Genomic DNA, 14,791 nt, shown 5'->3' with positions numbered 1-14,791 from the left:
GGGCCACTCAATCTCTGCTCAGATATGTAGCTTAGCACTGCTGGCTCCACCCAGTATGCGCTTATGTCTGTGGATGTGTCCTTCCACTGTGGTTTATCTTGAGTCCCCATTTTGCTTATTAGCTCCTTAAAGGCAGGACTCCGCTCTGAGGGCTTTAGAAACCATATGCGAATACTGAGAAGAGCGCTGGGTGTACTGTGATGGCCTGACTCTAATCTTACCATGTGACCTTGAGAAATTCCTTTCCTTTTTGGTTGGGCCTGAGTGCTACTAAATTAGTCCACAGGCATGTTGAATGTTTCACTGCTTCTTAGGACTCTGTTAGGCATTGTGGAAAATCTATAATGTAACCCTGGGTCTCTTCCTCCAGGGTGCTAAGAATTCTGCTGTGACACAGTTTCCATAAGAAATCGGTGGTAGTAGTAGCATGTTTGCTTCTCCAGGAGAGGGCCTGCCACCCTACCTGTCTGCACCTACTAATGCATGAACTCTAAAGCAGTGTGTTCTTTCCACCATAGGAAATCCCTCTTTGAGGAGCCTGTAGAAGACACATCCCTTCTAGAAAGCGGGGGAGGAAAGAGTTTGCTAATTTATGGCAAGCCTTGGAATTTCAGGTTCTAAAAAGCAGTTATTTGTGGAGTTACATTAAAATGAAAGAGAATAATAATAATGAAGCACTCTCTGTGTATCAAGAAGTATGCTTGGCGCTTTGTATCTGTTGCCTTATTCAATCTGCACAACTAGCTCTCTCTAAAGAACATTATTATAACCCCCATTTTACAGTTGAGGAAACTGAAACTCACCCAGCTCTACCCTGCTAGTAAGTGGTAGACCTAGGATGAGTCCAGGCAGGCTGACTCTAGAGCCATACTCTTTTAAATTAACATACAGTGTTGGGGCGCCTGGGTGGCGCAGTCGGTTAAGCGTCCGACTTCAGCCAGGTCACGATCTCGCGGTCCATGAGTTCGAGCCCCGCGTCGGCTCTGGGCTGATGGCTCGGAGCCTGGAGCGTGTTTCCGATTCTGTGTCTCCCTCTCTCTCTGACCCTCCCCCGTTCATGCTCTGTCTCTCTCTGTCCCAAAAATAAATAAAAAACGTTGAAAAAAAAATTTAAAAAAGAAAGAGTCCTAATCTTTAAAAAAAATAAATAAATAAAAAATTAACATACAGTGTTATATTAGTTTCAGGTGTATAATATAGTGATCCAGCAATTCCATACATTACTCAGTGCTCATCAAGATAAGCACACTCTTTGGGGCGCCTGGGTGGCTCAGTTGGTTAAGTGCCTGACTTCGGCTTAGGTCACAATCTTGTGGTTTGTGGGTTCAAGCCCCGCGTCGGGCTCTGTGCTGCTGACAGCTCAGAGCCTGGAGCCTGTTTCAGATTCTGTGTCTCCCTCTCTTTCTGCCTCTCCCCTGCTCATGCTCTGGCTCTCTCTCTCTCTCTCTCAAAAATAAACATTTAAATATGACAATAATAAATAATAAAAAAATAAAAAGATAAGTGTGCTCTTTAATCTTCTTCACCTGTTTCACCCATCCGCCACCTCCCCTCTGGTAACCACTAGTTTGTTCTCTCTATTTAAGAGTCTGTTTTGTGGTTTGTCTCTTTTCTTTTTTTCCTTTATTTGTTTCTTGTTTTGTTTCTTAAATTCCACATATGAGTGAAATAGAGCCATACTTCTAACTATGTTATTTTAAAAATTATTAGCTGTTGGTTGAAAGTCTTTTTCAGGGCCTAAGCACAACTAGATCCAGTAGTGACCCACCAAGGTCTTTACTTGGAGAACATCTTTGCAGTGCTTCTTGCTTAGCTAGCCTTGAATTTGAAGACTAAATGTGGATTATGGAGGAGGAAGAATTGTCTTTTTGCTTCTTTATTATCAGAATTCCACTTCCATGCAGTCCAACACCTGAGCAGAGCACCGCTTAACTGTAAGAGTGCCTCTGTGGGTTGTCCTTACACTGGTGAAATTGCAAGGTTAGGGACAGACTTTTATTGCTTCTGGGAGAAGAGAGTGTTGTCCCTCATTGGGAGACATGTCATCAGTTCTGGGGAAAGTCTGGTTTGGAGAAAGTAGGGGAAGGATGGGAGGCTAGATTAGCTCCTTCCAGAGAAAAATGAAGGATGTGACCTCCGATTTCTTTTCAGTCTCTTGCCAAAATTTACAGAGCATTACAGCCCTATGACAAATTCAGAAAAGGGAGTTAGGCAATGCCTTGAGTCAGTCATTCTCATTTTTTGAGGAAAGGGTATCTTCTGTTGAGTTCGAGGAAATTTACTGAGTAGAAGGAGAAAGGTTTCAGCCTGCCTGGCTGAGAAGTACTGTGTTTGACTGTGTTGTTCTTCCATAGACAATGAGAGGGAGAGCTCAGTCTGCATCTATCATAAAAATTGCCTGCAGGGGAGCCTGGGTGGCTCAGTTGGTTAGGTGCCCAACTCTTGATTTTAGCTCAGGTCATGATCTCACAATTGGTTGTGGGATCAAGTCCCCCTCTCCCCACCCCATCGGGCTCAGTGCTGAGCGTGGAGCCTACTTGGGATTCTCTCTCTCTGCCCTTCCCCTGCTAGTGCGAGCACATGCATGTGTTCTCTCTCTCTCTCTCTCTCTCTCTCTCTCTCAAAATAAATAAATAAAATTAAAAGAAAAAACTGTCTGCAGCTACTTGGCAGTTGCTCTCCACTCTAGCAGCCCAATTACCGCTGAGTGTTGTTGAAGACCTACTCTGCTCAGCACCATTTCTTTAGAGATAAGACATTACAGTGGAGCAGGGAACAGTTTAGAGAGGTGGCATGGAGAGCAAACCTTTTTATTCAGACCTTCTTGGTTCTCTGAGCACCAAGATAGGTTTGTCCCAAGTCTGGAGCCATTGTGAAGGATGAACTTCATTTCCCAGTGGCTTGTGGTTCTTTCATTACTTCTCCATCATCAGCTCATATAATAAGCAGTACCTGGTCAACTCCCTCTAACCGATGGGAGAGAGAAGCAAAGGCAATATGCAGGCTTATGGGTGGTGATGCTCACGTTTGTGGCTTCAGAGCTTGGATCTCTCAAGCTGTCTTTTCCTGCTTTGTGGGGGGAAAAAAATGGAGACAAAAAAAATCATATTCTCTAACTAGTGAATAAACATCTGAAATAGAGGAAATGGCCAGAGTCCAGTGGGAGAGGTAGATGGAGATTATCATGAAAATCCTCTAAAAAGCCTTTATCATCTTTCGTCCTTATAATTACTTTATCTGTTTCAAATCATCCAGAGATTAATTATCACCCAGAGATTAATTTTCCTATGATTAGGGGGTTTGGCAGGGTTAAAGCAGAAGACATGGAAGTGGGAACAGAGTGGTTACAGTCTCTTTCAGAGAATGGAAGGTTGGCCTTGAGGTATGAGCATTCATTGTCGAGTGTATTCTGGGATGCCTGGCTGGCTCAGTCAGTGGAGCCTGCAGCTCTTGATCTTGGGGTCATGAGTTCAACCCCCATGTTGGATATAGAGTTTACTTTAAAAAAAAAAAGGTCACACGGTAGGAGGCATTCATCTCCAGCTACCCCAAGCCTGGAGACCACCTGATGGCTGCTGCCAAAGAAGCCCAGTGAAAAGGCTCCTGGGTAATCCAACTCTTGATTTTGACTCAGGTCATGATCTCGTGGTTTGTGAATTCGAGTCCTGCATTGGGCTCCACTCTGTCAGCTTGGGATTCTTTCTCTCTCTCTCTTCCCCTCCCCTGCTTGTGCGCATGCTCTCTCTCTCTCTCAAAATAAATAGATAAACTTTACAAAAAATAATAAAGACGTCCAGTTGAAGATTAAAGACCTTTGTATTTCAAGCTTCTCAATGAGTACTAAGTAATCAAAATAGCAACCAAATCTCGATTTTGCTGATAATGAGTTTGGAGTGGTCTGTACAGTTTTGGTGGTGGTTGACACCCAACTAAGCAAGGCTGAGCAGGATCTTTGGCTTCTATTGGTGGAAATTGACATGCCCTGGAGCCCCCAGGGACCTGGTAATAATGAAAATTTAAACATCAAACCAAGCTTTTCTCCAGGTTACAGCTCTCCACAGATCATGCTTCCCACTTCTTAGGAGTGAGCTTTGAATTCCTTGAATGCTCTCTGAAAGATTAAGTTTAGCCGGTAAACTAAGGAATGTGCCTCAGGTTAAACTAGCCTGCCAGTACAGGAATAACATTGGATTGGGAGTCAGAAAATTCTGTTGTCTAATCCCTGCTTTGTGTTTTTGGATAACTTACAATCTTTCTCGACATCTGTTTCTTCATCTGTGAAATGAGGGCCATGGATTAGGTAGGTGATTTCAAAGGTTCCTTCCAGAACTGTTATTTCTATGGTTCTGTCACCATGGTAACATTGGCAAAAAGAGGTAAGGTTGCCTTCCATATCACTATTCTTACATATTAATGATGATGCCAGACCTCCCAGCTGCCCTTCAGCCACCGCATTCATCTTATTTAAATACATCAAGTATTTTTTTTCAAGTTTATTTATTTTGAGAGAGAGAGAGCACACGCACATACATGAGAGTACAAGCAGTAGAGGGGCAGAGAGAGAGAGAGAGAGAGAGAGAATCCCAAGCAGCTTTGTGCTGTGAGCACAGAGCAGGGCTTGATCCTACTAACCATGAGATCATGACCTGAGCTGAGATCAGGAGTCTGACGCTTAACTGACTGAGCCACCCAGGTACCCCTACATCAAGTATATTCTGTTTCCATTTCTTGTTTTGTTTCCGTCTCAATAGCCTTCATTCTTCTATTGGTGAGATCCTATCATTTATATTTTTGTGTTTATTTTATATATTATCTCTAATCTTCACAATATTCTAAGAAAATAGTATGATGATGACTATTTTAAGATGAAGAACCTAAAGCTTAGGTCAAGGTCCTAGAAGTACTAAATGATGATGCCAAGATTTGACCCTAGGTTTCTATAATTCTGTAGCCTCTTTCTTCAACAAAACAAAACAAAACACCTTTTTTTTTTTTAAGCTTATTTATTTTGAGAGAGAGCATGGGAGGGGCAGAGAGAGAGGGAGAGAGAATCCCAAGCAGTCTCCACACTGTCAGAGCAAAGCCCTGCGCAGGGCTGAAACTCAACAGATGGTGAGATCATGACCTGAGCCGAAATCGAGCATCAGATACTTACCTGACTGAGCCACCCAGGCACCCTTCTGTAGCCTCTTTCTGTTATATCCCACGGCAATCTTGATAGGTTCCATGTTTATTTCCTATTCTATAAAAAGTCTCTAAGTTTCTCTATTTGGCATCTTGTGGTTTCATCCTCATTTGGCAGCCTGGCTTTAGGGAAGGCCTGCGTGTTGCCCTGGCTGGAAGTGGGCTGGTGGCAGCCTTACATACTCTCCCCAAATAGGTTATACTGTAGATGTCAGTTCAGATTGAGAAAGCAGTGAATACAAGTTTGCTGTCAGGTCATATCCTATTACTTAGTTGTCTGCTAATTCTCCTTCTGGGAATTCAATCCATCAGAGATTTGAGACTAAGCAATTTTTCAGGCACAAGGCAAAGCCCTCTGACATCTAGATAGGATAGCCATTGCCAAGAACTTTTCCATTGGTGATTCTCCTTTGCTGCTGTCTTTAGGCCAGAAGTTATTTCCCATTTCAAAGGCTCTGCTAAAAATATGGGGCACAGGCTACTGAATAGTCTTTAGGGAATGCCTATTGTACATGCTTGGAGAAGGGGTGTGTATGTATGTCTAAAACCTCATCAATTTTGAACTAACTTTGTGCACTGGGATCTCTCTCCTTCCTGATCCTAATATGGCCAAGAGCTTCACAACCTGTGTTATGCAAAACTGGCCTCTGTGGGCATCTCTGCTCAGTTTTACTTTAGTATAACCTGTATCCCCTTGCACCACACCAGGACTGTTAAGCAGTGGATACTGGACATTCTCTGACTTTTGGCTGATACATTACCTGTTACACTCAGGATAGTGGGGTCATTATGGAAAGCCTGCTTCATATGGAATAGAGAAATTAGGTTTCTTCTTCACCAGAATCTGAATAAAGATGTGCAAGGCCCTAGCTCCTGGTTTATGGTTAGAACTATCTGGGGATAAGAACTACCACATGCCTATTGTCACCAGAAATAACTTTTCATTGTAAAATTAGTAAGCACTTACTGACTATTCCTTATGTGCAAGACACTGGACAGTCATCTCATGTCATCCGTATATGAGCTTTATACAGTTAGAGTATAGATAGGATAAGAAAACTGAGGCTCAAAGAGATTAAGTGATGTGTATCAGTTTACATAGCTTGCTAGTGGTTGATCTGGGACCAAAATGTCTCTTCGACCTTAAAGCCTATGTCAGGTGCTTTTCCTCCAGAGACTCCAGGAGAGGGGTTTAGGTTCACACCCCAGTCCCCAATCTGTTCTTCTCTCACCTGAGGCAAAGTGTTTCAAGGCAAAGAAGAGGGCATAGAATCTTTGAAACTGAGGCTGTTTGTGTCTTCCACTTAAATCCAGAAGATGTTCCTTTGTGGTGAAGAATTACTTATGCACATAGGCTCTTTGGGTTAGTTCAAAATAGGTAAGTACTTCCTGGGCTGTGAAGACAGTTATTCTGGAGTCCCAGGAGCTGTCTAGGTAGCTGTATAGCTACTGGGATGATAGTGTTTCTATCAGTTGTATGTTACTTTCAGGAATCAAAATGTTTACTCCATGTCCTTTTAGGAAGGTGAGTTCAAATTCTATTTTATAGAGAGAGACGGGTTGAGGCTCATTAGGTAAATTGAGATCCATAGTAAGAGTGAGATTCCCAGTTCAGTTCTCTTTCTATTAGGTCCCTTGCCAGCACCCAGGCTCCTGTCTACTGAGGGCCATATGTGGGGGTGTAAGGACTCCTTAGAGAACATGTGGCTTATCAGTGCTTTTCTGACTTTGAACCTGCCTGGAGCTAAAGTGGTGGACATGGTTCTAGGAAGCCCACAAGCCCAGCAGCTGATGACAGAAAGTGGGCTTGCACTTGGGAAATAGACTGTTACCTGATGGATTGGGGAGAGACCTCAGCCTAGGAGGTACCTTTGGAATGGCCAGGAGCCAGAGACTGAAGCTGCAAATTGTAAAACCTAAGGTCTTTAGACAGAAGCAGTCTGGGAGATTGTCTCCTGCCTCATTGCTGCCCTCTGCCACGTCCCAGGCCAGTGTGGAGTGTGAGGCCCAAATGGGACATGTTCCTAATGTCTGAAGCTCCAGAAAGCGAAGTCACAGAATAGGAAGTCGCCCTAATGTTCCAAAGTCCCAAATGGACTGGAGTCCAGACTTGAACTTAGAATATCTTCTTCTCTTGGAAATCTAAGAGAGGTGATGAGGGCAGGAGATGGCAGAGGCTGGGTGAACTGAAGGGCAGCTTGCCTTGAATAAAAAAGAAAGAAAGGAAGTAAGGTCTGGACAAGAGGAGAGCTGAGATCATGCACGGAGTCCAGCCAGGCCTTTGGTTTCCTTCCAAGGAGCTGATAGCTCCAAGGCCTTCTCTGTTTTGCCTTCCTTTAAGAAACAGAACTGAGTTCTTCTGCCAAAAGCCAACTTTGTTGGGAATGAAAAATATCTGTTTTTAGACCTTCCACTTGGCCATGGCAAGGGGAGAAGGCCCAGGGATCAAGGCAGCATTGCCTGAGGCCTGAGGCTCTCAGGATGTAGCATCTCTGACAGGCTGCACCTTCTCAAAATTCGCTTTAGCATAGTATTTGTCTTACCTGATAACCCTTAGGGAAGACTGAGCCCAGGATACTGGCTCATAGGCATTGCTGAGGCTGCCCAGAGTTCAGGGTTAGAGAAAGCATGTAATACTCTGTTCTGCCTGGTTCCTGGGGGCGCAGTTCCATCTTGGAGTTTTGCTTTTTAGGGGGTTTTGAGCCATTCACTTCTGAGCCAAGACCTTGTCTATAGATATTTTAGCTACAAGCACAGCCCACATGCATGAGAGGGCTGGATTACTTTGTGAGTGACAGCCATTGCTGAGTACTGGTCCTCCTGCTGACAGAGCTGATAAATGGAATTAGAAGCAAAGGAGCCAGCCCCTACTAGGGTATGTGGGACACAGCCAGGCAGAGTGACCTTGAGGAGCTGGGTGTCTGGAGGGAAGGACACTGAGCCTGGAGCCTAGGCTAGACGTTTGCCCTAGCTGTCCCTCCCCCCACCAAACTTGAGGACACAATCCCTCCTTGTGTTCTCCATCTGTACTCTCCCCTTAGAATTTGTTGGCAGGCAGAAGTGTTTTCTACCAAGTGACATGTGCCCTGGCACAGGATTGAATTGGTGAGAACTGCCCAGAGGTACTTTTGTCCCCCTCAGGAGGCCATCCTCAGTCCCTCTGACCAGTCCTGATTCTAGCTTATTCTCTTCACCCTGCCCTACCTTCTGTTAGAATTAAGTCTTGGGGCACCAGCGTGGCTCAGTTGGTTAAGCATCCGACTTTTGATCTAAGCTCAGGTCATGATCTCACTGTTTGGGAGATCAAGCCCCAAGTTGGGCTCTGTGTTGACAACACAGAGCCTGCTTAGGATTCTCTCTCTCTCTCTCTCTGTGTCTCTCTCTCTCTGTCTCTCTCTCAAAATAGATAGATAGATAGATAGATAGATAGATAGATAGATAGATAGATAGAATTAAGCCTCACTCATTCCTCCCAAGCTCCTTACTGAGCTGGGAGCTCTTCATGATGTCATAGACTTCTGTCAGGTCAAGTTGCAAAATAGCTACCACCCAGATTACCACAGTGAACAGTCATTCCATCTCCTGGTCTCTCCTTTCTGCCCAGCTCCTTTCTAACTTAAATGGTATGCCTTTCCCCCTGGTTGTCCTTGGCTTCGATTCATGGTCTTATCAACTGAAGTCCTACCAGAACTTCCTTTGGAAGCACTGAGATCCAACGTTCCTGGAGTCCGTGGAGGTCTGAATCCACCCCACCCCCATAGAAAGTAAGAGAAAGGGGAGAGACCCCTCATCAGAACAAAACATGTGCTTAGCTCTAGCTTAGTCAAGAAAGTGTCCCCTACATCACAAGGCTGGGAGGCCCAAAAGTTCGATCCAGGCAGTGGATAGGAAGACAGTTGGCACTGAGAGATGAAAACAAGCGGCAGATGGTGCTGAGGAACATCCCGGGACTGAAGAAATGTGGTTCCCAGAAAGGGAAAAGGAAGGAGATATTGGCAAAATCTTACTCAGCAACTGTGACAGCCTAGCCAAAGAAAGCTGCAGGATATGGCTGAGAACACATTTATGGTTTGGGGATGTTGCTGAGCTCAGACACTCACTCTTCTGTCACCTCTTCTCGTGCTCTTTTACCATACCCAGAGTAAACAGCCCTGGTGTCCAGGCTGGATGGGTCAGGAAAAGCCAGGAAGAGAAGAGGTTAGAAAATGGTCCCAGAAACCTGAGGAATTGCTCTGTGACCAGGCTTTTTTTTTCTGGGTGATAAGTAGTAAGCATGGTCTCTTGGAGGTGTTGCCCCAGCTTGAATCCAACCCAGCAGGGCAGCAAGAGGGGCCTGGGGACCAAGTGACCTAGGGTTTGAATGGCCTAAGCCCTGCCTGGCCTTTGACCTCCTGCAGGTGCTGGAGGTAGTACGAGCCAACTATGACACGCTCACACTGAAGCTGCAGGATGGCCTGGACCAGTATGAGCGCTATTCGGAGCAGCACAAGGAAGCTGCCTTCTTCAAGGAGCTGGTGAGTCTGCCCCGCCTCCACCTCTGCCTGTGTCTCCTGAGGGCCCTTTCCCAGCCGGTGCGTTGTACTGTGCAGGTGGGCATCTAAGGAAACAACCACAGTTTGCCAAAGGCTGATGAAATAAGACTTGAGGAGTCTGCTGGGATTGGGTGTGCGAATTGTCTCCTGAAGCAGCCCAGGACCAGGCAGTGAGAGAAGATATTCCCCAGGGTACTGGTGCCAGGCGGGGAAGTGTGAGAAGCCTGAGGCAGCATTGCCCATCTCTCTTCTGCAGCCATGGAGACGGCCCTTGCACAGCTCCAGCTGGGCCTGGGGTTTGACGTGTGTTCCCAGTGGCAGCTCTGGCTCATTACCCCGTATCCTGTCTTCCAGCAGCTAATGAGAGTCATTGATTCTTCTCCTCCTTATGCAATCACTTCTTCCTAAATTCCTAACTGGCTCCTGGTCTGAGTGCCCTCCCGATCTAGTTCTCCAGTCTTCACTCCTCACCCCACGCCCCCCTTTCCCATCACTCAGCTTCCTGCAGCCCCTACCCCTGGCCACCTGGAGTCAGTGAGCATTTGCTCTGCCTCCTACTAGTCTCCCAGTCAGCCCTGCCACAGAACTGGGCTCTCCCCGTTGATGGTCTCTCTGCTGCCCTGTGCTTAGAGCTGCTCTCAGGAAGAGCAAAGCCTGCCAATCTCAATCCTGCCGCCCACCCCTCCCCCCCCCCCCCCCTCCAGCTTGGGTGTACACGAATGTCGTGGCTGCGAGTTGAGACCAGAGCATGCTATACTTCCTTCCCATAGCCTCAGCCCTCCCACTGCTGGGGCAGAACTCACCTCAGCCCAGCTTTTACTTCCCTATGCCAAGTTTATGATGAAGGTGCTGGGTTGTAGATTATCTGTCTTATGCTGAACACAGCCCTGCTCTGACCCTGACATGAGATTCCTGAGATTTTGGACTTCCCCAGGGTGAGGGAGATCTGCTCTGGAAGTGAGTGAGTTGGGAGCAGGGCAACAATTGATATAAAGAGATAGCAGAGTCGAGTATGTTTATGGGGTCAAGTATATTTATGGCAAGTCTTTAAGTTGTTGTGGGGGGATTACTGGGGGCCCAGACTTCACAAAGAGAGTAAGTAATTGGAGAGGAAAAGATTGTGGAGGAGTTAGGGGAGCTCTCTTGGTACTAGCCTCTACCTGACTGAGTTCTCCTTATATCTCTACCTCTAGCACCAGGGAGCAAAGAGGGTCTGGTTGGGCTTGGAGGTAATGAGCTTGAGCTGCCCGCTGTTTGCCGTGCTGCCCTTGCCTCTGCCTCCTGCCTGATGACTTCATTATGTTTCCCATAGCTAAGCAGAAATTGAAGGAAAGCTCCTTGGTCTTTGGGGCCCAGGATAGATACACATGCTTTTTCTCCTCCTTCTCCTACTTTGTCTCTTAAACAACATTCACTTCTGTTGCCCATGAACAGCACTCCTTCCAGAGTGTGCTGGATTCCTCCCAGAACCCAGTCAGAGTAGAGAGTTTGGCCCTTTGACCCCTTCTCCACAGTCCTTTCCCCCACTGACAGAGGCAACACTTCCTGCAAGGCTCTCCATCTATGCGGAGAAAGCATGAAGGGAGTAGTGGGGACACAACAGGGATATGCCCCAGACTTCCCTTTAAAGCAGGGGGCTTCTCTGTGGTATGGAAAGAGTTCTGGACTCAGAGTTGAGAAACCTGGGTCCTGCTTCCAAGCCTGGGACTCACAAGCTGTATGACCTGCTCCTCGTCGTTGGCCTCTGGATCGTACTCCTGCCCTCTATGCCAGACAGGGGCTGTGTCTCCAGGTGTTCTTCCAACCCAGGAAAGTAGATAAATACAGAGAGAGAGTGAGGAGATCAGAAATGCATTCCCTGGCCTCATTTTCTCCTCCTCTATCAGACCACTGACCAGACCAGTCTCCCACTGCATGGCCGAGGCAAGGACAAAGGCCTGCCCTCACCCTCCTTCCCTGTCTGTGCTTACTTCTGCCTCTTCAGGTGCCCACGTGTACTCTTCTCACATCTGCCTCTCAGCCCTGCTTTTCTTCCGCTTATCAGCTTATCACTGAACTATTCGCTCACTTGCCTGCAGGGATGATAGCTGTTAAGGGTTCATTTCCTAAGAGAGAAACTTCTAGCATTGCATCTCGGCCTTGTCCCTCAGGCACTGCCCTCTGTTGTTTGTAACCAACTCTCTCCTTGTTTTCTCTCTGCCTGTGCCCTCTTACCTTCCCCCACCCTTTCCCAGGTTCGATCCATTAGCACCAACGTCAGGAGAAATCTGGCCTTCCACACACTCAGCCAGGAAGTCCTGCTCAAGGAGTTCTCCACTATCTCCTGAGGCCACACGAATCTGAGCAGCTGCTGACTGCCCTTACCCATGAGGCTCCCGGGCTGGAGGGGGACTGAGGGGAGAGGGGCCGTCCCCTAGGTTGGAGAATTACACAGATACCGAGTTCTCTCGGTGAAGGCCACGCTTCAGTGGAGCTTGGACAGCAGGGGCCAGGAGGGGCAAACCAGGGATAATCGAATCTTATTTGGGGAGGGATTGGGGGGGCACAGGGAGAAGCCTTCAAGAATGTGGGGGCTTCCAGCATGGGCTCCCTGGACACCCCCTCACATTTTCAATTGAGATTACAAGTTGTGGCTGCTGACTGATTTTCAGGGGTTGTTGGGGCAAGTCTTAGGGTGAGGCCAGCATCCTGAGGATCAGTGGCTGTCCGAGGCTTCTGAAAACAGACTAACTCTCAGATGTAGATGGAGCCAGTTCTGCTTTCTTTGGGCCTGGATCTGAGCTGAGCTTGAAATCTGTGTCCCCTGCCCCTGATGGTGCACTGTCCAGTCGTGAGGACCCTTAGCTCAGCTCAAGGTAGTGTGGGAATTGAGGACCTTTTTCTACCTTCTCCATCTGGGAGACTGGAGATTAGAATCTGCCCAATGCCCTGCTGTCCAGCCACCACTTTCTGGATTTGATTCTTGGCACCAAGAGTGCCTGTTAGCTTTCCCCTGCCTTCCAACCCGTTGACTCCTCAGCACTATAGGGTCACAACCTGAGCTTTTAATTTTCAATCTGGTTTAAACTGTCTTTAGGGTGTGTGTGTGAAATAAACATTGACAGGTTTTCTGGAGCCCTCAGGTGCCTACTTTGCTGGTTCCCTTTCCAGCAGCCTCCCCACCTCCCCAGTCACCTTCTCCTCTGGGAGCCTCTCCTGCCTCTGCTGAGCTCCCCTCCACGTGTTCCACCCCCTCACCCGGCTGTTGTTTACATCCAGCCTGCCTAAGAATTTCCTCTAGGGAGGAATCTGTTCCTGCTGTGGTCTGGTGCCTGGAAGGGAGAGAACTTGCTGGGGGGCAGGGTGCCCTCCATCTGAAAGGGGCCAGGTGCGCATCATGGAGAGGCCATTCTATCTATTCTGGGCGGAGCCACAGGCCAGTCTCCTGGCCTTTGGAAAGCTGGCCCATGGTTCCTCCTCTGGACAGACTCCATGGAACTTCTGTAGGCTTTCCCTACCCCACAGCTGCCTTCAAAGTAGCTGCTGGTCTGAGATTCCCCTCCCCCCCCACCCCCCACTCCCACCTTCTAAAGCACTTTCTAAAGCTCTCAGGCTGGCAGGACACAAGCACCGTAAGAAGACTCTGGGAGTAAGGGCATGAAACCAGCAGTGAGAGCAGGTCTGAGACCTCCCTGGCTGCTATTCCACTTAGCTTCAAATCTCTTTAGGATACTTGCCTTCCCTGGGCACAGAGTTCTGGCTCCTACATTGAGCAGATGTGCACTAGTGCACCAGAGGATCCACCAGCATGCTGCCATGTATAGATGCAGATTCCTAAGAGATCAGGGGCTGGGTCATCTGATCACTAGATGGGTAGCTCAGCCTGGGGCATTTAGTGTTCTCCACAGTGATAAACCCCAGAGGAGCTGGAGCTGGAAGCTGGTAGCAAGTTGGAGTTATTAAAAATTGATTTGTATGGGAGTCTTTTTAGTGTCTTTTGTTTGTTTTTCTTCATCTCTGTTAACTCAGAACTCATTCCCCAAAGAGGAGGTTAAGGTGATCTCCCAGGGGCTGCTCCCATTTGGCTTGGGGACCCTTACCTATCCTCACTCTCCTCCTAAGTCTCCTGGCTCTAGTAGAAGCCACTTAGGTTCAGACAGGTGTAGCTCCCTTGCCTTCACTCTTTATGGATTCCTTGCCTATGAAATGAACAAGGGCATGAAGCAGTAGTGAAGGACTCCTTGCCTTCCATTGTAGAAGCCCATCTCTTGGCCCATTTACATATACCTGTTCTAAGAACTCCAAATGGGAGTCCCATCATCTCCTAGAATTCAACCACAAAAGGAGCTGCCCATGTCTGTCCATGCCCCAGCGGCTATGCTGTGTCCTCCGGAGGACCCTCCGGAGCAGGAGAGAGCTAGAAGCAGGGCATTGCTCCCAAAGGCCATCCCTTCTTTTAGCTGCTTATCCCCCTCTCACGCCTGAACTCCTACCACAATTTCTGCTGAGTTAGTTGAATCAAGTGCTTGGAAATTCAATCCAATTGAAGACATTAAACGTGCTGGGGTCACTTTAGCTGAAGCTTTCAGTCTCAGTAGGTCATCCCTCCAGAGGAGCCATTGGGCAGAGAGGAGGATACACGGGACACTGCCACCACACCACCCAGACCCACTAGACACTGTCCCTTCTTCCTTCTGGTGGGTTGGGGGCTCTTGGGCTAGGAGTCCAGTTAAAGAGCCTGGAAAAGGTCAAATAGGCTTAGTCACTCAGTTCCTGGAAGCTGGAGGCAGCCCAGCTCTGTGATGGCCCCCCAGCTTCAGAAAAGGAGCTTATCCTTCTAAGGGAAGGGAGCCTAATAACAAAGGCATTTCTTACCCACGCTGTATCCTCACCTGGGTCCCCACACCCTTCAGTCACTCTTCAGATCTGGAAAACAGAAGGAATCTAGGACAGGGCAGGTGACGAGAGAAGGGCAGCAAAGTTGAAGGTGGGGGGGAGGAACAAAAGAACCAGAAAAGTCTTGAAAAAACCGGCCTGTTTTCCTGTTCTTCCCAGTGGGCCAATGGGGGTCATTAGATCCCAGAAGAAGGCACTCT

At 47.6% G+C, this 14,791-nt stretch overlaps 1 protein-coding gene and 1 long non-coding RNA gene across 3 annotated transcripts in view; one reads left to right on the top strand and one right to left on the bottom strand.

Annotated features, from left to right (window-relative positions):
• Positions 1 to 13,676, top strand: part of ARMH3 (armadillo like helical domain containing 3) — a 171,607-nt gene extending 157,931 nt beyond the window's left edge. The window contains exons 25-26 of one of the 2 annotated variants that reach the window (XM_058697566.1): positions 9,582 to 9,698; positions 11,951 to 13,676. In XM_058697566.1, the coding sequence (XP_058553549.1) occupies positions 9,582 to 9,698; positions 11,951 to 12,043 (210 nt within the window). In that variant the 3' untranslated portion in view covers positions 12,044 to 13,676. Of the gene's footprint in view, positions 1 to 518; positions 817 to 9,581; positions 9,699 to 11,950 lie in introns of those variants that run through there. The other variant, XM_058697567.1, reaches the window with a different exon arrangement.
• On the bottom strand, positions 2,795 to 4,349 carry LOC131493275 (uncharacterized). Its single transcript, XR_009252550.1, has 2 exons — positions 4,249 to 4,349; positions 2,795 to 3,069 (listed from the first exon to the last, which is right to left on the bottom strand). It is a non-coding gene; the product is annotated as an uncharacterized LOC131493275 (long non-coding RNA).
• Positions 13,677 to 14,791: the final 1,115 nt, after the last annotated feature.

Source organism: Neofelis nebulosa, chromosome 13, assembly GCF_028018385.1.
Source record: "Neofelis nebulosa isolate mNeoNeb1 chromosome 13, mNeoNeb1.pri, whole genome shotgun sequence".
Lineage (NCBI taxonomy): Eukaryota > Metazoa > Chordata > Mammalia > Carnivora > Felidae > Neofelis > Neofelis nebulosa.
Note: the sequence above shows the minus strand (reverse complement) of the source record. Positions and strands in the feature narration are given on the sequence as shown.